Source organism: Physeter macrocephalus, chromosome 17, assembly GCF_002837175.3.
Source record: "Physeter macrocephalus isolate SW-GA chromosome 17, ASM283717v5, whole genome shotgun sequence".
Classification (NCBI taxonomy): Eukaryota; Metazoa; Chordata; class Mammalia; order Artiodactyla; family Physeteridae; genus Physeter; species Physeter macrocephalus.
In genome coordinates this window covers 11,831,096-11,850,955 of record NC_041230.1, presented here as the reverse complement: position 1 = coordinate 11,850,955, position 19,860 = coordinate 11,831,096, and the positions used below count along the sequence as shown (strand labels likewise).

General features: G+C 57.8%; 3 protein-coding genes across 14 annotated transcripts in view; 1 reads left to right on the top strand and 2 right to left on the bottom strand.

The window, feature by feature from the left end:
• Positions 1–1,070: 1,070 nt before the first annotated feature.
• BCL2L12 (BCL2 like 12) lies at positions 1,071–7,158 on the bottom strand. Of its 9 annotated transcripts, none has more exons than XM_028477397.2 (8): positions 6,902–7,004; positions 6,450–6,568; positions 6,111–6,225; positions 5,753–5,895; positions 4,464–4,550; positions 4,285–4,376; positions 3,163–3,450; positions 1,071–1,278 (listed from the first exon to the last, which is right to left on the bottom strand). In XM_028477397.2, the coding sequence occupies exons 3-8, from the start codon at positions 6,215–6,217 to the stop codon at positions 1,228–1,230; spliced, it is 768 nt and encodes a 255-aa protein (XP_028333198.1). In that variant the 5' UTR covers positions 6,218–6,225; positions 6,450–6,568; positions 6,902–7,004; the 3' UTR covers positions 1,071–1,227. The 9 variants fall into 9 exon arrangements, with proteins under 9 accessions (XP_028333198.1, XP_028333199.1, XP_028333201.1 ...); XM_028477398.2 differs by lacking the exon at positions 6,450–6,568 and adding an exon at positions 6,669–6,755 and having other exon boundaries at positions 6,902–7,001; XM_028477400.2 differs by lacking the exons at positions 6,450–6,568; positions 6,902–7,004 and adding an exon at positions 7,127–7,158.
• A 2-nt stretch (positions 7,159–7,160) lies between these two features.
• Positions 7,161–12,394, top strand: IRF3 (interferon regulatory factor 3). 4 transcript variants are annotated; one of them, XM_007112438.4, is made up of 8 exons: positions 7,161–7,262; positions 8,125–8,297; positions 8,951–9,122; positions 9,209–9,279; positions 9,927–10,113; positions 10,211–10,591; positions 11,485–11,600; positions 12,163–12,394. In XM_007112438.4, the coding sequence occupies exons 2-8, from the start codon at positions 8,133–8,135 to the stop codon at positions 12,373–12,375; spliced, it is 1,305 nt and encodes a 434-aa protein (XP_007112500.1). In that variant the 5' UTR covers positions 7,161–7,262; positions 8,125–8,132; the 3' UTR covers positions 12,376–12,394. The 4 variants fall into 4 exon arrangements, with proteins under 4 accessions (XP_007112500.1, XP_007112499.1, XP_007112498.1 ...); XM_007112437.4 differs by having other exon boundaries at positions 7,211–7,332; XM_007112436.4 differs by lacking the exon at positions 7,161–7,262 and adding an exon at positions 7,270–8,018.
• Positions 12,395–12,600: 206 nt separating this feature from the next.
• SCAF1 (SR-related CTD associated factor 1) overlaps positions 12,601–19,860 on the bottom strand; it is a 16,022-nt gene continuing 8,762 nt past the window's right edge. The window contains exons 7-11 of the mRNA XM_024132461.3: positions 17,157–19,843; positions 16,416–16,498; positions 15,948–16,166; positions 14,249–14,377; positions 12,601–13,941 (exon numbers count right to left, since the gene is read on the bottom strand). Coding sequence (XP_023988229.2) covers positions 13,750–13,941; positions 14,249–14,377; positions 15,948–16,166; positions 16,416–16,498; positions 17,157–19,843 — 3,310 coding nt within the window. The 3' untranslated portion in view covers positions 12,601–13,749. The remainder of the gene's footprint in view (positions 13,942–14,248; positions 14,378–15,947; positions 16,167–16,415; positions 16,499–17,156; positions 19,844–19,860) is intronic.

Below are 19,860 nucleotides of genomic sequence, written 5' to 3'. Positions count from 1 at the left end.
TTGATCCTGAGGGAGATACAGGGTCAGGCTCCCACGAGCATCTTGTCACAACACTTTTGCCAACCCATCAACATATAATCAGGTTTTCTGTGTGTTTTGTGTTTAAAGACACGTTATTTAATATAGAGTTGGTCCATTCACAGTGATCTCACAGCCAACAGCAGTGTAACAAAAATTATCTACAACGAAGCTTGTCTAATTGAGGCACATTGCAGCCTTTGTGCACTTAGGAATGCTAGCCAGCACTCCAGCGCTATGCTTGGGGCCCTTTCAAACAGTGAAATCACCACAAAAAAGCACAGAAATGTGAAAAATGTGGCACTAAATAGACTGCAGAAAGGACGCTTGTAGACAGTGTTGAGAGCTGAAACAAGAAGGCGCTTTGCCTCGTCTGATTTGAGCTGAAAGGTGCCCATCGGGCGAGTCAGATCCTTTGCTGCTCTGAACACAAGCACGCCTGCCAACAACTGCGAAAGCACGTGAGTATTAGTTTGTGGACTACAAATAAATGTTCGCGAGTAGGCGAATTCGAAAAAAAAATACAGAATCCGCGAATACTGAGGCTCGACTGTACTTGGCTTCCTTTGTGATCCTGTGCGTTTCATTTTAGGCATTTACAAACATAATTCGGTGAAGGGGGTGATAGCCCTAAAAAGGTGACAAATTTCTGGTGGACAGGCAGATGAGGAGAAACCAGCAAAAAGGGCTCAGAAGGAGCTGTGTGAAGAGAAAAATGAGAAAAGGGTGGTGTTCTGGATGTCTTGTGAAGAAAGATCATAGTTTTCTTCTGGAAATAGCTAGAAAGACTCCAGGACTATCAACACAGGATTAGCTGGAATACATAAATCATGCAATAGGGGAAAAATATAATTAGCTGTAATCATATTTACAGGTATCCTCAAATATGCTGTATATTTAGGTGACAGGTGCTTGTAGGTGCCCCAAATAAATATTTCTAGATTGAATAAATTGGTTCTTTCCTCAGCTTATAAACCAGAGAGCTCTCCAAACCAAATCTCCTGTACTTAGAACTTTAGTTCTTGAGTGAAAGGACAAATCATTAAATACTTTTAAAAAAGTTTTTAATGTCAAAACATTTTAAACTTTCTTTTTTGGCAAAAACAGAGAGGGTGGGCACCACCCCACAGCCCTGAGTGGAATAGGAAGGCTTGGAAAAAGAGTGCAGGGACATGAGGTCCAATCTTGTAGCAGCTTCTGAGGAAAAGCTCAGTCCAGGGGTAAGTTCAAGTCCACAGGTGAAACTGCCAGGATGCCCCCCTAGAAGGGAAAAGTGGCAGAGCCCCATGAGCAGAGAGGCGTCCTCCACTCACAGCAGCATCCACACCAGCCCAGTGAGAGCAGAGACGGGGAAGGCAAGGAACCAGAGATGGGGAGGGGAAAGAGACCCAGAGAGAGGTGAACAGGGATGAGGGATGGAGACCCCAAGAAAGGCTCAGAGACTTGGGGTGGATGGGAACAGAGTCCCAGGAGGGGCGGGGGGAGACAGAGCCCCAGACGGGGTGGACAGAGACTCAAAGAAGGGTAACAAACAGGGTCCTGGAGCTTTAATGATAAAGAGCCCTGGCTTTGTGTTAAAGCCCTAATTCCAGTCCCCCACCCTGCATAAGGGACTTTCCCTCAGTCTCCATAAAACCAGGATAATAATCGAATCCCATAAGGTTGTTGTGGGGTTTCAATGGGATCATTCCACTAAAGTCCTTGGCTGAGTACCTGGCCAAGCTTACCTGTTATCATTCCTTAACAAATAAAATGATTTTACAAATAAACCAGCTTCTGCTCTGAGCTACAGACACTAATATCGACTGTCCCGTCATCATCTTGCTTTGAGGTCTCAGGGGTCTCTCTCCCTTAACTGGACCACCTCCGATCACCTCTGCCTCTTCCCCAAACCTGCTCCCCACCTTCCCCTCCACTCTGCTCTTTCTGGTCCCAGAGGACATCAGATGTAGCCCTGCAGCTGCTCAGGCCAGCATCTTTGGCATCATCCTTGACTCCTGTCTCCCATCCACTCCATGAGCAAAGTCTGTCAGGTCTACCTCCAAATTAAATCCAGAATTCTCTACTACCCCGACCCTGGTTTGATCCACCCTCACCTTCTCCCTGGACCAGCCCAGTCACCCCCTTGGGTCTTTGCCCCCTAGAGTATTTGCTCCCTACAGTATTCTCCATACGGCCGCCAGAGGGCACCTGTGACCACCCAAGACAGCTCGCATCCGTCTACTCTGAGCCCTCCTAGGACTCCTGGCTCACTGAGTCAAAGTGCAAGTTCTTACCTTGACCACAAGGCCTAAAGCCTGGCATGATCTGGCCGCCCCTCCTGCTATCATCTCCCACCATCTCCCCCTCACTCACCCTGCTCCAGCCCTACTGGCTGTCTTTCTGCTCCTCAAACGCACCTAGCCAGCTCCTGCCAGTCTATGAAGCAATGCTTACATTCTGAGAGCCTGGCAGTGATGAGGCAGGTAAGTGAGATGGTGCCCATTGAGCGGCGTGAGATTAGTGTTCAGGGAGACGGGGACAGTTGCCTAGGTCACACAACCAGTACACAGGAGCTTAATCCAGCTCTGAGCCCAGCACTGGATTTAAAGCAGTGAGCAAGCAAGGTAAGGTGGGATGGTATGGAGGTGGCTGCGATTTTAAATGGGGATCAGGGAGGGGCTCGCTGAGAGTGATACCTGAGCAGAGCGGCAGAGGAAGCAAGGCAGGGGGATACCAGGCAAAGGGCATTCCCGCAGGCAGTGCTGCACAGGCAGACAGTCACCAGATAATCACATAAATGTCAAGTACTTACAAGGATGATCCCATTTCAATCCTCACAATAACCCTTTGAGGTAGGTATACAATTCTCCTTCCTTTACGGATGAGGAAACTTGTTTCTAGCTCATAACTGTTAGTGTATACCAGAGTGGTTTAAGCTGGGCATAGCATCTGCACTGATCACTACAGTGCCTCGTGTACATTAGGTGCTCAATAAACACAGAACGGATGAATGGTGGAGCTGGGAGGACACCCGTGATGTCTGAAAGGAAGCCTAAGAGCCTCCGCGCCCACCCCGCCCACCCCGCCCACCCCCAATACACACACATACAGTTAAAATTACAGTTAGGTAAAGGGAAGCCCAGAGAGGCTTTAGCGGCTCACCCAGCCCCCGTGGGCCTGGATCCAGGGCGCAAAGCTGTGCACGTGCTCTACGCTGAGACCGGCCAGGGTGCCCCCCAGCCTGGCCACGCGCCGGCTCAGCTCCATGGCCAGGGCCAGGCGGGCCAGAGGCTCCGGGGAAGGCGGTGGGGGCCCGGGGCACGGCAGCGAGGGGCGTGCTTGGCTTGGGCTAGGGTTGCCCTCCCGGCTAGAGAAGAGCTCCACTAGGCGGCTGAAGGAACCGGCGGAGAGGCGGGCCAGCTTGCGCCGCAGGGCGGGGTCTGAGGCCAGCTGTGGGGCAGGGAGGGGAAGAGGCGGGGTCTGCCTCAGTCACACCCTCGTAGCCAGCCAATGGGAGGCTGGGAGGCATGGCTTCAAGCGAGGTCTAGATACAACTGACGCCCTAAGCCACGCCCTTATCCAGCACATCTGCCAATCACAAACGAGATTATATGATCTCGGCCAAACTACTCACAGCAAGATGGCCTAGAACCGGAGAAGCCAAGCCACGCCCCTGCCAAGGCCTCGACAGCCAATCAGGACCAAGCCCTGTATTAGCTGTGTTCTAGCATGCTAACATTCTAGCCACGCCCCTGTGGGCTTCCCCGAAGGCCAAGCCAGTGACTACGGCAACCTTGCCTTCTACCAGACAATGCATATTATAAGGCCATACACTTTGCCCAAGATCCTGACCCAACCTCATTCCAGAACCGAGTCACAAGCCACACTCCCTCCGGCAGTCCATTTCCCCCATGTTCTAAGCAACGTCCCTATATAGTCAATCAGGGCTTCAGATTTTAGACAGCTGTCTTCAAGCTACCCCCTCCTCCCTTTCCCATCACCATACATTCCCTTACCGCCTCACCTCGTCCAATCTCCTTCCTAGAACAGTTTCTGGTGGCCACACCCCTCTGCCTTCAGGCCACGCCCCTTTGACGATCAAAGAACGTCACTAATTTAAAGTATTGCCCTGGCTTACCTGTCACTCACCCCTTCACTGAAGCCTTGTCCCACCTTCTCCCCACCTGACCATCCAATGAGAATGCAGATCCAGATTCAGGTCCCAGTGCGGAACCATGCCGCAACTCCTATCCTAGCTAAGGGATGGAACAGACCGCCCATCACCTTCTGGTTGATGACTTCTGCCTCTTCCTCCAGCAAGGCCACCAGCTTTCGCAGCAGGGCTTCCTTCTCTGTGGGTGCGTGACCCTGTAATTCTGGGGGGCAGAAGAGAATTTGGCTGGGGGCAGAACCCTGGCGACCCTTCTACCCTCATCCTTCTCCAGGGCCCTTCTGCACCTCACCTGGGCTAGGTGGGGATTTCAGTTGCTCTTGGACCAGCTGTTCCAGCCGCTGGGCCACCAGGGCATAGAAATCTGGAGTAGCTGGGCCTGGGATGAAAAGAGCCAATGATGGGTCTTCAGGACATAAGGAACTTAGGGATTCTCTCCTCCCAACCACCTTGCCAGGTAGCAATGATTTCCATTTCAGAATGGGATAAATTGAGGCCCAGTGAGCAAACTTGGTAAAAGACCCTTTTACTTTTCCCCAAATTGGACTTCGAAGGTTTGAGCCGAACTGGAACTTGAAGATTATCCCATGTAAGGAAGGCAAACACATGGCACTCCAGCTATTACCACTCTATCCCTTGCCCATTTCAGGCAACAACTCATCACAGAACTCTTCTCCCCAGCTGTGAAATCCTCTCCAAGCGAGCACTCCCAGTAGCCATTGCTTGTCTATCCAGTATCACATATGAGAAGAAACCTACTGGTCACTCTTGATCAAGTCCAGTATCCACCCCCGCCCCCATTCCTACTTTGCTACTGGAGAAAAGGATTCATGTAACCAAAACAGCCAGGGAATTGTGACTGGAAATCAGGTTTCCCGCCTCCCTATTGGGGGTATTGGTGGCTACAAAAGTCTTAGGGGCAAGGAAGCATGTGTGGAAAGAGAGAGATAACAAATAGAAAGGCACCAAAACGAAGTGAGAGAGTGGCATGGACATATATACACTACCAAATGTAAAATAGATAGCTAGTGGGAAGCAGCCGCATAGCACAGGGAGATCAGCTCGGTGCTTTGTGACCACCTAGAGGGGTGAGATAGGGAGGGTGGGAGGGAGGGAGACGCAAGAGGGAAGAGATATGGGAACATATGTATATGTATAACTGATTCACTTTGTTATAAAGCAGAAACTAACACACCATTGTAAGTCCACCTAGAGGGGTGGGATAGGGAGGGTGGGAGGGAGATGCAAGAGGGAGGGGATATGGGGATATATGTACATGTATAGCTGATTCACTTTGTTATATAGCAGAAACTAACACACCATTGTACAGCAATTATACTCCAATAAAGATGTTAAAAAAAAAAAAAGGAAAGAAAGAAAGAAAGGCACCAAAAGCCCTCCTGAAGCCTGCTCACAGAATTGACAGATAGTAAACCAACTGGGGGTTGGGGGTGAGGGTAGGTGCTGGAGATCCCCCACAGCTACCCCCTTAGCTGAGTGGTCTTGAACTAGTTCCTTATCCTCTCAATGCTTTAAGAATCAAAGCTGCCAGTTCTTGGGTGATCGAGGGAAATCTCTTACCAGGCTCTGAACCATAGCATGGCCGGAGGGGCAGGGAGCAAGGCCGAGGGGACTCAGGCGGAACTGCTCCTCGCCCCAGGGAGCAGGGAAGACATCTTCGAAGGCGGCTCAGGAAGTCTGTTGGCTCCTCTCGGGCAGGGCTCCTGGGGAAGGGGACCTCAGAGAGTGACACCAAAGGCCCTTTGCAAGCAGTCCCTTTGTCCTCCCACTGAGGGCCTTTCCCTGCAACCCCCAGGACAAGGAGTGGAGCCAGATATAAAGAGGGGGGGGAAAGAGACAGACTGAGTCCAGGAGCAAGAGGTGGAGAGGGGCCCACCCCAAATGCCGTTCCCTGAGGGAGGAGGGCAACTACTCTTACCTGGGTGGGGTCGGAATGGGAGACCCCGCAGCCTCACCTCGCCTTAGGAAGGCAGCTAGGACCCTCAGTGTGTCTTCTCGGAGCCCCAGCTCTTCCGAGCCTGCCATGGGGGCACCTGTGAGAGAGGGAGCTGGAGGATGGGCTCCAGGGTTCAGCGGGAAGTAGAGGCTGGGGTCCCAAATTCCTAGTCCCCGAATGAGGAGGGGGTCAGGACTTGTGAGTCCCCAAAGAGGGAAGGGGCTGAGGGTCTGCAATCCCAGGTCCTTTACGGGAGTTGGGGGTCTGGGGGCCCAGACGCTTAAGTCACCAGATGGAGAAGAGGGATGAGGAGGAAGACACCTTGATCCTGGGAGAGGAGAAGGCTGGGGATCCAGATTCTTGGGTCTAAGGGAGGAAGGGCTGGAGGCCTGGACTCTTGAGTTTTCGGAGAAGGGGGATGGGGGTGTGAACTCTTGAGTCTAAGAGAGAAGGGGGCGGGGTCCTCAGACTTCTGAGTCCCCGAGGGAGAAGGGGGCTTGGGGACTTCTTGATTCTGAAGGTATATGCCAAGCTGCTCACGTCCGTCGAGGGTCGAGAACTACCAATCCCAGCAGGCTTCATAGCAAACATTCCCCTCCGTCCGTTACTGGTTCTCCGCGCAGCCTGCTGGGAGGTGTAGTTCCACTCTCTGAGGCTAGAATTTGGGGGACCCAGGACCCTCGGAGGTCGGAGAAGCGGGAGAGTTGCCCCCTCCTGGATCCAGGCTCCCTCTTCTTTCCTCCTCACCTAGCCCTCGCTAACGTTCCGCTCACCTGGTCCCAGGCCCCGCCGCCGCCACCTCCTCCACTGAACTTGTATAAACTTTCTGTTCTTAGTTCAACTTTCCCGCGCCTGCGCACTGGGCCGGGTTGGGGACGGCCCAAACGTAGAGGGGAGGAGCGTTAGTCCCGCCTAATTTGCATGTGACGTTCCCAGCATGCCCGCGGTCGGAAGGCCTAAAAAGGGCATGGGGTTGGGGGGGCGACGCCCGCGCTTACCGAGCAGCCTCTTTGGTTTTGGAGTCAAGCAAACGACGGTGAAGTCGTTTTTATTTCAGGAAGTCGATAGAAAAGGAAGCCCCACCTCTAAAGCTCAGCTGACAGGAAGTGGGGTGTGCAGCTGAGAGTTCGAGAGGTACGAAACCCCAAAGACAGGCGTGGTCGGGGCACTCTGCGCGCCCCGACCCACCACATAGGAAACATAGGTAACTGGGGAGTAGGTGGCGTCCAGAAGTGAGGAATCGGAGAAAGGAGGGGTCTACCCTGGCAGTGGAGAAGGGGGGTTGTGTAGTCTGCGGGAAAGTGAAGCAAGAAGGAAAAAAAGTGAAGCAATGACTGGTTCCGAGATCGGCTGTAAAAAAAAGCAAACGTAGTAAAAGGAGAGGAGAGGAGGGGAGAGGAGGCGTCTACACTGGGGGATCTCGGGGAGAGATGGACGGACTCTGAGAATGGGAGGCAGTCCACTTTAGAAAGTGGGGACGTGCCCTGGAGGAGGGAGACTGTCAGTTTGGGAGGGATTGTGGATGGTCTACGGTGGGAATGGGTGAGGGGATCATCGGGACGGGGGGAACTGTGAAAGGGGGTCTACCTTGGGGTAACTGCGGGAGGTAGCGGTCTACAGGTCACTAGCGTCTGTACTGCAATAGCTAGAGGGAGGGCTCAATCTTGGAAATGGGAGTACCTGCCTTGGGTGATGGGGGAAGGACGGGCTTTCAATGGAAGAGGGAAGGTCTACACGGGCGCAATTGAGGGAGGTAGAGGTATCTACCCAGAAGAAGCTGGGGAAAGGAGGGGGGGTGTAAAATGGGCGTGGGAGGGAGTTCTCGCCGAATTAGAGAGCCTCGCTGGAGGATGGGAGAAGGTCTCCTGTTTGTACCCCAGGAAAATATAGGTGAGAGACCTGCGCCGTGGCCCGTGAGGGAGGTCTGGGTGCGGAACCCCCGGACGGGGTGGGCCTGGGAGGCCGCCTGTACCTAGGATCTGTTCTCTGCGCGCAGGCCTGACCATGGGAACACAAAAGCCTCGCATCCTGCCCTGGCTGGTATCTCAGCTGGACCAGGGGCAGCTGGAGGGCGTGGCGTGGCTGGATGAGAGCCGCACGCGCTTCCGCATCCCTTGGAAGCATGGCTTGCGGCAGGATGCCCAGCTGGAGGACTTCGGCATTTTCCAGGTGCGGGCGCGCTGGGCGGGGTGGACTCCGAGGGGGCGGAGCTGAGAAGGCGGGATTAGCAGGCCTGGAGAGGCCTGCTCTCATTCTGAAAGACTGAGGTGGGTGGAGTTAGAACGGGAAGGGGTGAAGTTAGTAGGATCCACGGACTGGTGTCGGAGAGCAGTCAGGATTAGAGCTGCCAGGTTCCGGTAACAGAATCGGGAAAGCGAAGGAAATGCATCCTGGGGAGTTCGGGGCCCCCGGGGTGGGGCTCTTCGTTGTAGAATTTCTGGGGGCCGGTGTTAGAATATTAGAGGCGAGACTTGGCCCTGAAGCTGAGGTTTCTTACCACCAAATTAGGATACACCGGTGGTGCTAAGCCGAGTTAGAGTGCGAGGGGGCGGGGTTATTACAGAGGGTGTCCTGGGGCAGGTTGGTGGCAGAGTTAGACACCCATTAGGACCTGGAAGGCTGGCTTAGAAAGCAAAGGTTTTTGAAGGGTGGTGGTAGGGGGATTCGGGGCGCAGAGAATCTGAGAGTTTGGGGACGGAACCTTGCCAAGTTAGAACGTGTCGGGGGGAGGACGGTGTTAGGACGAGAGGAGACAGGGTTGGGACCCCTGGGGCAAGGTCTAAGTCATCCTCTCCACTGTCTTGGTACCACTGGTCCCCTAGGCCTGGGCTGAGGCCAGTGGTGCCTACACTCCCGGGAAGGATAAGCCCGACCTGCCCACCTGGAAGAGGAATTTCCGGTCCGCCCTGAACCGGAAGGAAGCGTTGCGTTTAGCAGAGGACCACAGCAAGGACCCCCACAACCCGCACAAGATTTATGAGTTTGTGACCTCAGGTGTGCTGGAAGTGAGGCTTCACTTAGAGGGATGGGATTTCGAGTGTCCCCAGCGCCCCCACTCCACTCCCCACCTTTCTCCACAGGAGTTGAGGATTTATCTGAGCCAGACACCTCTCTAGACACCAATGGCAGATACAGTACCTCTGACATCCAGGTAAGAATGCGCCCCGACCATCCTGCTCTCAGTCTCTGCCCCATCCCCTCTCTGCGTCCTCATGGGCCTATTCAGGCCTCATCTTCTTCCCCTGGACCATCACCCCAGGCTCCATTCTGTCCCCTGCAGTCGGTCCCCAACTTCAGTGCTGACCCTGTCCCCCCACCCCCTGCCCACAGCCCTCCGTGGCTTCCCAGCATCCTCAGGAGAAAATTCAGAGCTTTCAGCAGGCATTCAAGGCCCTAATCCACCTTTCTAGGATTTAAGAGCTTTCCTCCCTGTGCAGGGTTCTCTCAGCGTTTTGGGAACTCAAAACCTCTCTATCCTTGATCTTGCTGATGTCTGTGCCAGGGGAAGTCCCCTCTGAAATTCTTCCCAGACCTCTCTGCCCAGGTCTCGCTTGCAGAGAGCCAGATCCTTGGGTGGAATTAGCTGCTCCCCTCGGGCCACTGTAGTGCCCGGCATACATCAAAGCTGTACATATTTTACTGTCTGTGCCCCAGGTTAGAAGCCCCTTGAGGGCAAAGCTCAGGTCTGTCTCCTCTCTGGGTCCCCACGTCGCTGAGCACAAAGCTTGGTCCACGGGAAGTCTCCAGAAAAGGCTGTGGAAATACCTGGATCCTTTTTTTTGTTTTTTTCCTCTCCAGGAAGCCATTCTGGAGAAGTTACTGAGTGGCATGGGCTTGGCCCCAGATGGAGGGCCCTCAGGTCTGACCGTGGCCCCCGAGAACCCCCCTCAGCTCTTGCTGAGCCCCAACTTAGATGTCCCTGCTCCTTGCCCAAAGCCGGGACCCCCTGAAAACCCACTGAAGCAGCTGCTGGTGAGCGAGGAAGGTGAGCGCCAGCTGTGGGGTGGGAGGGGCTAGGGCTGGGCCGCGGGCCCCCTGACACTCCCTCCTTCTCTCTCCCCCTTCACGCTACTGCTGCTCAGAGTGGGAGTTCGAGGTGACCGTCTTCTACCGGGGCTGCCAAGTCTTGCAGCAGACCGTCTTCTGCCCGGGGGGCCTGCGGCTGGTGGGGTCAGAAGCAGGGGACAGGACGCTGCCTGGGCAGCCAGTAAGGCTGCCAGACCCTGCGGCCTCCCTGACAGACAGGGGCGTGACAGACTACGTGCAGCGGGTGCTGAGCTGCCTGGGCGGGGGACTAGCTCTGTGGAAGGCCGGGCAGTGGCTCCGGGCCCAGAGGCTGGGGCACTGCCGTGTGTACTGGGCCGTGGGCGAGGAACTCCTCCCCAGCAGCGGTCACAGGCCTGATGGTGAGGTGCCCAAGGACAGGGAAGGAGGCGTGTTCAACATGGGGCCCTTCATAGCAGGTGAGTGAGGCGGGGCCTTAGCTCTGCTGTGCAAACGGCAGGCAACGGTGGTTAAAGACTCTGGGGTCAGGAGGTTTGGGATCGAATTCAGACCCTGCCGCTCTGCTTGTGGTTGAACCTGTGGGGAGAAGGACTGGACTGCTCTGAACCTGTGGAGTCTGAGGACCGCCTCCTCTCTCTCGCCTGCCCGGAGCCGGCAGGAGGCACAGGGCCCAGCGCACAGAAGGTGCTTCGGGGAATTAGCTGCCATAGTCGTTATCATTTATTACAATTACGGGGGAAAGAAGCCAGATGCAGGAGAAAGAAATCCTTTAGGGCTTTGCTCTCCAAACAGACCTTTCTGCAGTGATGCAAATGCTCTGTATTTCCACTGCCCCGTATGCTATCCACTAGCTACATGTGGCTACTGAGTACTCAGATGAGGTGAGTGCAAATGAGGAAGGGAGTTTTTTAAGTTTTATTTGATTTTCATTAGATACAGTTAAAACTTAAATAGCCATGGTGGCTAATGGCTACATACTGGACAGCACGGCCTTGAAGGGTTAAAGAGCAGTCACCACCAACCACCTTATACTCCAGAATCACTGAGCATCCTTGGGGGAGTGGACTCCCCTCCTGGGCCTGTTTCCCCAGCCAAATGCTGAGGCTCCGGGAGGTGTGTGTGGAGGCCTATCTTCCAGCCCAGCCCTGATGGAAGGGAGGGGGAACATTTCCCCTCGTGCCAGAACTGGAGGGACTTTCCCCAAATCAACAGCCCCCTGGTCATGGTGGCAGAGATATGTTGAGCCTTAGATCAGGGAAGAAGATGAGGCTCTTACTGAGGTTCTGGGGGAGCAGGGAGGGGCAGGTAGAGGGTCTTCTTCCCATCCCTGACTAGGTTCCTGGGCCCCCAGATCTGATTGCCTTCATCGAAGGAAGCAGACGCTCACCGCGCTACACCCTCTGGTTCTGCGTGGGGCAGTCATGGCCCCAGGACCAACCATGGATCAAGAGGCTCGTGATGGTCAAGGTACTGCAGCCCCAGGCCCCTGGAGCTGAGGAGTAGATCCTAAAAGGGAGGAGGTTGCTTCTGGGATCCACGACTCCCACGGTCCCCCTGGAGAAACTACAAGAGTCTCTGCAAGTACCAGTTCCTGCAGAACCCCTACCTCCACTCACCTGCCCACTTCTAAGAGTCTCTGCAAGTACCAGTTCCTCCTCAGGAGCTTCTGGTGTCCCTCCCACGGCCTCACCCCCAAAGCCTGTTTTGCGTTCTCCCAACCATGGGGAAGTTGGTGGACTACAAGTCCTAGCAGCCTGTGTGAGGTACTACAGCTCCCGGGAGTCCTTCCGACCACAAGCTGCTCAGCTCTAGCTTCCAGGAACCCCTCAGCAGCCTCAGCCCTAAGAACCATTTTTGGCCTCCCTTGGTGGTGAACGTGGGGAAAACTGTAACGCCCAGCAGCCCTGGGCCTAACGGTTCATCCTGGGTTACAGTGGGGGCTTTCGGGAATTACGGTGTACTCAACCCACCCCCGACAGTAGATGGTGCTGGGTGTTTCCCCTGACTCTTTCTCCCCCACCTCCCTCAGGTTGTGCCCATGTGCCTCAGAGCCCTGCTAGACATGGCGCGGGTAGGGGGTGCCTCCTCCCTGGAGAACACCGTGGACCTTCACATTTCTAACAGCCACCCACTCTCCCTCACCTCAGACCAGTACAAGGCCTACCTCCAGGACCTGGTGGAGGACATGGACTCCGAGGTCACTGGGGAGGCCTGCGCCCTCACCTTCCGCCTCGACCAATAAACTGGTTCCGGTCATGGTCGTCGCTTGTCTGTCTGGTGTTCACTGTGCCTGGGCCGGCCCTGACCCGAGGTGGGGGTCATTCCTTCTTAAGGCCCATTTATCCATCTGTGCAAGCCACTCATATCCTAGGTGCTCACTGTATAAAGGCCAGGCACCGTGCAGGGGGCAGCTGACACTCCTTACCTCTTCCCTGTGGCCTGGTGAGTAGGTGACAGACACCCCCATTTTACAGACCAAGACACTGAGGCTTAGAGAGGAGCAAAGTTCACAAAGTAGGAACATACAAGACAGGTCAGACTCTAAGGTTGCCACTCTGAGGGCGGCCTTGGGGCTCAATCTGGAACCCCCATCTTGCCTATAAACAGTTCAGGCTGACGTCCAGTAAGCACAGAGCCTTTCGCCTGACTGTCCTGCCTGTCAGGGGCCTTGGGTCCCCTCCCAACTCCTGCTAGGTGACCTCAGGCAAGTCCTTCTCCTTTCCGGGCCCTGGGCTCCCCTCCGTGTGGGCCTGCGAGGGCCAGTTGTAAAGGAATTCTGAGCCCACCCCCAACCAGAACCCACCCTCGCCCCGCAGCCTGGCTTCACCCACCCCTCCTCACCGCGCCTGGGTTCTGGGTAACAGGGACTGATGGAGGCCAGCACAGCCCTGATTCACTGTGTGGCCCTTGCTGCTCTGTGCCTCAGTTTCCCTCTCCATCTCGGGGGAGTCAGTTAGATCACCCCAGCCCCACAGGACTGGTAAAAAGAGAATCCAACTGAATGGAGGACAAAGATCCTGTTTCTGGGGCAATTCCAAGATTAGACAAATAGCACCTAGAGGCCCTGAGCTGGGCAGACACTGGTCAGGTGGGGCAGGGACCTCTCCCTCCCATCACCACCACTCTCTATCAGTAGCAACGGCTTCCTGTGTGCCAGGTCCGGTTCTAAGTGCTTCACCCGCCTGCGTCTTTCTTAATCCTCACAACACCCACTTTATAGACAAAGAAACAGGCCCAGTGAGAGGAATGCACTTTTCCCAAGTCACACCGTCTACTTCCCCGCTAACCACCCTCACACTTGGGCCAAGGCTCCTCCTCAACCCTTTCCCAAACTGGACTCTGAAAAGAAAGGGCTAAAAGTCATGGGGCTCAGGGGTAACATTTCATGAAATCTTTAATGAAATTGGGGTAGGGGCATGAACAGAGGGGAGGGGCAATGGGCACAGGCTTGGGGCGAGGAAGATGGCAGTGGGGCTGGGCAGGGGGCTCTCCTCTTTCCCGCAGCAACCCTCCCCCAATCATCCCACTGACAGGGGAGGGACGTAGGGAGGCGGAGCCATAAATACGTCCAGAATTCCAGAGAGGCAGCGAAGGAGGAAAGGGGCGGCTGGGGATCTCAGAGAGGGGGCAGGGGCAGGCCCGGGCCGCCCTTGTCAGGGGGTCCCGGCTCCTTGGGCGGCCGTGGGGGCCCTGGGGGGTCCCCTGGCTTGCGGCCGTGCTTGCGGAAGTAGCGGTAGCGTTGGACGTAGGCGCGCACCAGGTTGCTCACCTTCACCGGGTTGATCTCCCCACTTTTGCTGTGGCAGATCTGGGGGGCAAGGGGCAGCTGCAGTCACCACCAGCCCCCAGGGTCCCCTGCACCTGGACTGCTGAGCGCAGCTGGGGACTGGAATGGGAATCCCTCCGCCAAGATCCGGGCCAACGTCCCTACTTGTCCCCCTGATGCCAGCAGAACAGGCCCAGGTGGGCTTGAGGCAATCCTGTCACCCTCTCGCCTTCCGGAGTGACCCACTGCCCCTCTGTCTCCCCATCTCTGTACACCTGTCTGCTCACGTCCATCACTCCGTCTCATCCTCTCCCCACCTTTGCGCATCCTGTCCCCCTCTGGGCCCCACCTTGTGGACGGCCTTCCTCAGGATGTCCTTGTACTCCTCCTTGGTGATGTCTTTCTTCTGATAATACGGCTTGATGGCCAGCTTCACCTCCTCTACTGCCCGCTCCTGTGTGTGCAGCTTCTTCAGATACTGGCGGGGGTGGCGACAGCGGGAAGAATGGACAGCAAAGGCCAGGTGAGTTCCTGCAGAACCCCTACCTCCACCCACCTGCCCACCAGCTCAGACTTCTTGACCATCCGGCTACTCCCAGAGGTGGAAATCCTGCTTAGGGTCTGCCCTGTTCTTCCCTTGCTGCAGTCACCCCAGACCCCAGGCCAGGCCTGAGCCTCTCAATGTCACTAGCATCTCCTCCAGGCTGGACCCTGGGCTGTCCCAGGCGTCCATGACCAGGACCCATGTGTCCCCTACCCTTACAGTCTGGTAGGGAGACAGACCTGAGCCAGGCGGCTGCTCCCTACCATCCCAGAGAAGATGGGGGCAGGTAAACTGAGGCCTGGGAAGAGCAGGACACCCTAGACTTCAGGGCCAACACCTCCCATGAAACAAGAATGCCAACTGGGGCTTTCCTGGTGGCGCAGTGGTTGAGCATCCGCCTGCCGATGCAGGGGACACAGGTTCGTGCCCGTCTGGGAAGATCCCACATGCCGTGGAGCGGCTGGGCCCGTGAGCCATGGCCACTGAGCCTGCGCGTCCAGAGCCTGTGCTCCGCAACGGGAGAGGCCACAGCAGTGAGAGGCCCGCGGAGCGCAAAAAAAAAAAAAAAAAAAAAAAAAAAAGAATGCCAACTGTCGGGTGAGCTACTGAGCTGCTGTGGGAGCCACGGCCACCCCAGGGGTACTCCTCAGGCCTCCCTAGCCCCACAGGAGTGGGTTTCTAAATATGCGGCCAAGAGAAAGGGGTTGTGGTCTGCACCATCTCATATGTGGCAAGAGAGGACAATGGCAGAGAACAGACAGGGCAGCCTCACTGGCGGAACAGGGACCTGCTGCTCGTCCCAGGGCCTGTACTATCCCTGTCCCGGAGCCCATGGCACAGGCCATGGACAAGTACACATCAAAGCTGTGGCCCCACCTCCGTTTATACGGGGCTTATAACGCGGGGGTTTGTTCTGCTTTCCTTCTGGCGCTGTATGTGGGGTGCGAAAAGGGTGAGCAGCGCCATCATCTGGTGACAGGGCCATAGCGACCAGCATCCAGACCCAACCAAAAGGTACACAGCCCCAAGGCCCAGGAGGAGGAGCCAGATGTAGTGGGGGGAAGGGGGGACCTGTTTGCCCTGCACCCATTCTTCTTCCCTCCGTCCAGGAACCAATGCTTGATTTTTTGTTTGTAAACCACCCTGAGCCCCCCTTACACAAAAAGATAGGGGTGAGAGAGAGAAATATAGATGACCAAAGGGTAGACTGTAGAAGGTGTATGTATAAATATGTGTGTGTTTATATCCATATCTATTCCCTTCTCTCCCTACCTGCATCCCATCTCTATACAAAATTCTTTAAAAACCTGTCTAGCAACCCTTTCCCAATCATCTAATCAAGTGAAAGTTTAGCTCCTTACAATTTAATGACTTCAGTTTTATGTAAGTTCTCATCTGCTGGCATCAGTCTCTGGCATTCTCCTCGGGCCCCTGCATCTCAGTATCTGCCTGCGTTCTCTGCAAAACTGTCACCACCAACCCACCTCTCCCAAGCCCAGTTCACCTTGTCTGTGTCACCACGTCCCTCGGAGCTGCTGCTGCCCTCTCTCTTGTCAGACGCTGCAGCCAGCCCAGTGGGGGTGGGAGGGGTAGAGCCACAGCCCCCGAGGGGGAGGCTGCCAGGGAGCAGGTAGCTGGAGGGGCCAGGGGGCAGACCCAGAGAGGTGGGCACAGGAGCTGGCGTCACCCCCAGACTTGAGGGGGGCTTCCTGTGGCTGAGGATCTGTGGGAAAAGTTTGGAGGATAAGCTGTGGGAAAAGGTTGGAGGATAAGCAAAGGGAGGTGGAGGGGAGGACAGGACGGAACATGTACCCCTATTCCCACCCTGATTTCCCAACAGTCCCAGAGGCAACAGGCTCCTCTTCTGGCAGACACCTTGCCCCAAAGCCTGTTGGGAGCTGAAGTTCCTCTCCTAACCCGAAGCAGGGGACAAGAGAAGGGGCTGCGGGGACTCTTCCCCAAGGAAGCCCACCTGGTTGGTGGCCTGAATCAGCTCCTGGGCCTTTGCTCGGCTTGCCAGATTGGCTTCTTCCATCTTGAAGAGAAGTGCAGTCACTGCAGCAGGTAGAGAGCGGACGACAAGGATTGGGAGTTGACGCAAGAGAAGAGGGTGACCCTCACCCAGCCGTGCGCCACCTCCCACCCCGGGCCCCCAGACAGGCTATAAGGTCTCAGGCTCATAACTGGGAAAAGGGGCCTCAGCCACCAAGAGAACCAGCCCACACCCTGTATGTTCTTAGGACTCAAGGTGTGTGGGGGGCAGGGGTGAGGGTGGGGGTGTGGCCAGGGTCACACAGTGACGAATTGGTCCCGAGCCCCCATAGCCTCTCTCCCCACCTCTGCAGTCTAGCAAAGGCTCCTGCCATCCCTTAAGGGACACTGCTCCCTGCTCCCCGATTCCAGTCCCTCCACCAAGCCTACCCCAGTCTATCTCTAGGTGGACCCCAGGACACACCCCACTCCTCCAGTCTCTGCTGGACTGGCTGCCCGCTGCTCCCATCTGCCCAGCACTCTCCCAGTGCACCCAAACATCGTGGAGCCTTCTGGACAGACCCTGACTGGCCCTCACCCACCCGAGGCCCTCCCGGTCCTGGTCACTACACCCACCCCTTCCAAGGTATCTCCACTGCCTCCAAGTCTGTCCCCATATGACCTCCTCCCTGATTCTGTCTGTCCACCCTAATCTGCCCCGGCCCCCCCAGGAAACACTCACAGGCCAGGACACCGCTGGTAGTGCAGTCTACACCAGCGGGCAGGTTCCAGGGCATGGGTGGGGGCAGTGTAGGCAGCTGGGAGACACGGGGGGCTGGCCCATCCTCCGCCCCCGAGTCACCAGCCGTGGACCCCGCACTCGGGGCGGTGCTAGGGGCGGCAGCAGCCGTGCTGGTGGCCGTGCTGGTGGCCGGCTGCTGCTCCTCCTCCTCCTCCTCCTCCTCCTCCTCTTCTTCCTCTTCCTCCTCCTCCGCCCCACCTCGGACTCCAGCCTCCTCAGTGGCCTCTTCTGGCAGGAAGGAGACCTCAGGTGTCTTGCAGCTGCTATCCACAGTCTGCGAGTCGGGCGTGAGAGCAGGGGGTGGAGGGGCCGCCTTGGGGGGCGGGGTGCTAGGGGCCTTCGCTGCCCGCTCTTCCCCGGACCAGGAAGTCTCCTCGGCCCCTCTGGCTCCTGCCGCTTGGCTGCAGCTATCCGCCTTGGACTTCTTCAGCGTCACAGGGCCACTGCTGCCCCCGCTGCTGCCCCCACCGCTGCGGATCTTTTTCCTCGTCTTGGATGGCTTGATCTTTCCCTTGGTCCCCTTGGCTTTCTTGGCCCCAGCCTTGGCCTTGACCTTGGTCTTTTTGGGCTTGGTGCTGCCCTGAGCTGCTTTGGCCACCTCAGTAGGGGCCCGCTCATCCGGCTTGAGGAAGGGGGAGCGGCTCTCTCGGTCTCGGCTGAACTTGACTCCGATGGAGCCCAGGCCAGCAGAGGTGGCCTCCTTGGCTGGTGTGGTGCTGCTGACACCCTCTCGGATCAGCACGGCCACCTTGGACTGTAGCTTCACCTTCCGGGAGGATGAGGAGGACGACGAGGACGAGGAGCCTGAACCGCTGCTGACAGGTGGCTTTGGCGGGGGCCCTGAGGAGGGCGCCAACTCCTTGGGGGGCCGGGCCTTCTTGGATGACCTGTCCCTGTCCCTATCTCTGTCCCTGTCCCGGTCCCGATCCCCCCCGTCCAGTGCCTTCCGCCGCGATCCCTTCTCCCGGGAGGAAGAGGAGGAGGAGGCAGCCCCAGAGCGGCGCCGGTCCTTCTCACTGCTCTTGCCTCCCCGCTCCTCGGCACTCAGTCCCTCGGAGTCGTACAGGACCTCGCGCTTGGGCGATGAGGCCGGAGCCGGTGAGGGGCCTCGGGGGTCAGGCTTGTCCGGCCGGCCCACGGTGATGGTCCGCTTGATGGCAAAGAGATCGTGGTCCGTGAGGTCCTGGATGGAGGGCGGCACAGCCCCCCGGCGGCGGCTGTCGCGCTCTCCGCCCAAGGAGGTGGGGCCGGAGGGTGGCTGGGCCGGGGCAGGGCCCTTCTCACTGTCCCCAGACCGCTTCTCGCCCCGGGACCGCGACCGCTTCTTCTTCTTCTTGCTGCCGCCGCCATCCCGGTGCTTGCCGCGGTGCCGCTCGCGCCTGGAAGACGACGACGAGGAGGTGGCCGGGGGCGGGGAATTCGAGCGCCGCCGCCGCCGCCTTTTCTCCCGGGACCGGGACCTGCGGCTGCCCCCGCGGCGCCGGTCGGTGCTCCGTGAGCGGCGGCGGGCAGAGCGGGACCGCGAGCGGCGGCGGGCGGACGACGAGGCGTGGGAGCCCAGCTTGCGGTCCCGGGAGCGGTGCTTCTTGGAGTCCCAGGGGGAGGCCGGGGCCGGCGGGGCGGGCTGCGCTCCGGAGGAGGACGAGGCGGCCTCCTTGGCCTCGCCGCCGCTCCTCTTGCGCTCCCGCCTCGACTTCTTGCGGGTGGGCGGGCCAGTGGGGGCAGCGGAGGCGGGGGCGGCGGCTGGGGAGGGCGAGCGCTGCCGGTAGCGCTCACGCCGCTGGGTCAGGATCTTGCGGCGCAGGTCCAGGCCGCCCCAGCGCGTGTCTGCAGTGGGCGGGGCGGGGGCCGGCTCCCCCAGGTCCACCTGCAGGGCGCCCTCGCCGTCAGACTCCGCGTGCAGTGACAAGAAGTCGTCCCCCTCGGGGGCCCGGGGGGCGGGCGGCGGGGGTGGGGGCTGGGCCGCAGGGGGGGCCGGGGCTGCCGGAGGGGGTCGTGCGGCCCGGCCGCCGGCCCGGAAGAGGGAGATCGCCATCCTGGGCTCCTCCTCAGGCTGGACAATCTCGCCCTCCTCAATCTCTGAGTCGCCCGGTGGCATCAGAGGGGGCGGGAGGGCGGCGCCACCGGCCGTCACCACCTCCACGGAGACCTTGCCTTCCCGACAGGCCTCCGCCTCGGTCCCCACCACAAAGACACGCCGGCGGGTGGCTCCGTCGGCCCGGGTGGAGTCGGCCTGGGGCGGTGTGCCAGGGGCTGGAGTCTGCTGCAGGGGCTGGGGGTCCGGGCCCGGGCTCTCGTCACCTGGGAAGTCCTGGCTCAGGCTGTTGTCGTCGTAGATGCCCGCCAGGGTCTCTGAGATGCGGCTGATGCTCTGGGACAGGCCTTCCTCCTCCTCTTCTTCCTCTTCCTCCTCCTCCTCCTCTTCCTCCTCCTCCTCCTCCTCCTCAGGTGAGGGGGTACCCGCCGATGAGCTGGGGTTGGAGCCAGTGGGCTCAAAGGGGTCGTACTTCTGCTCTGGAGCAGGCGGTGGGGAATAGGCCTCGTCGGTGGGGTGGAAGGGGTCATAGATATCAAACCGGGGTGCAGGAGGGGCCGGGGGGGCTGGCGGTGGTGGAGGGGGAGGCGGGCAGGGGGAGGATGATGA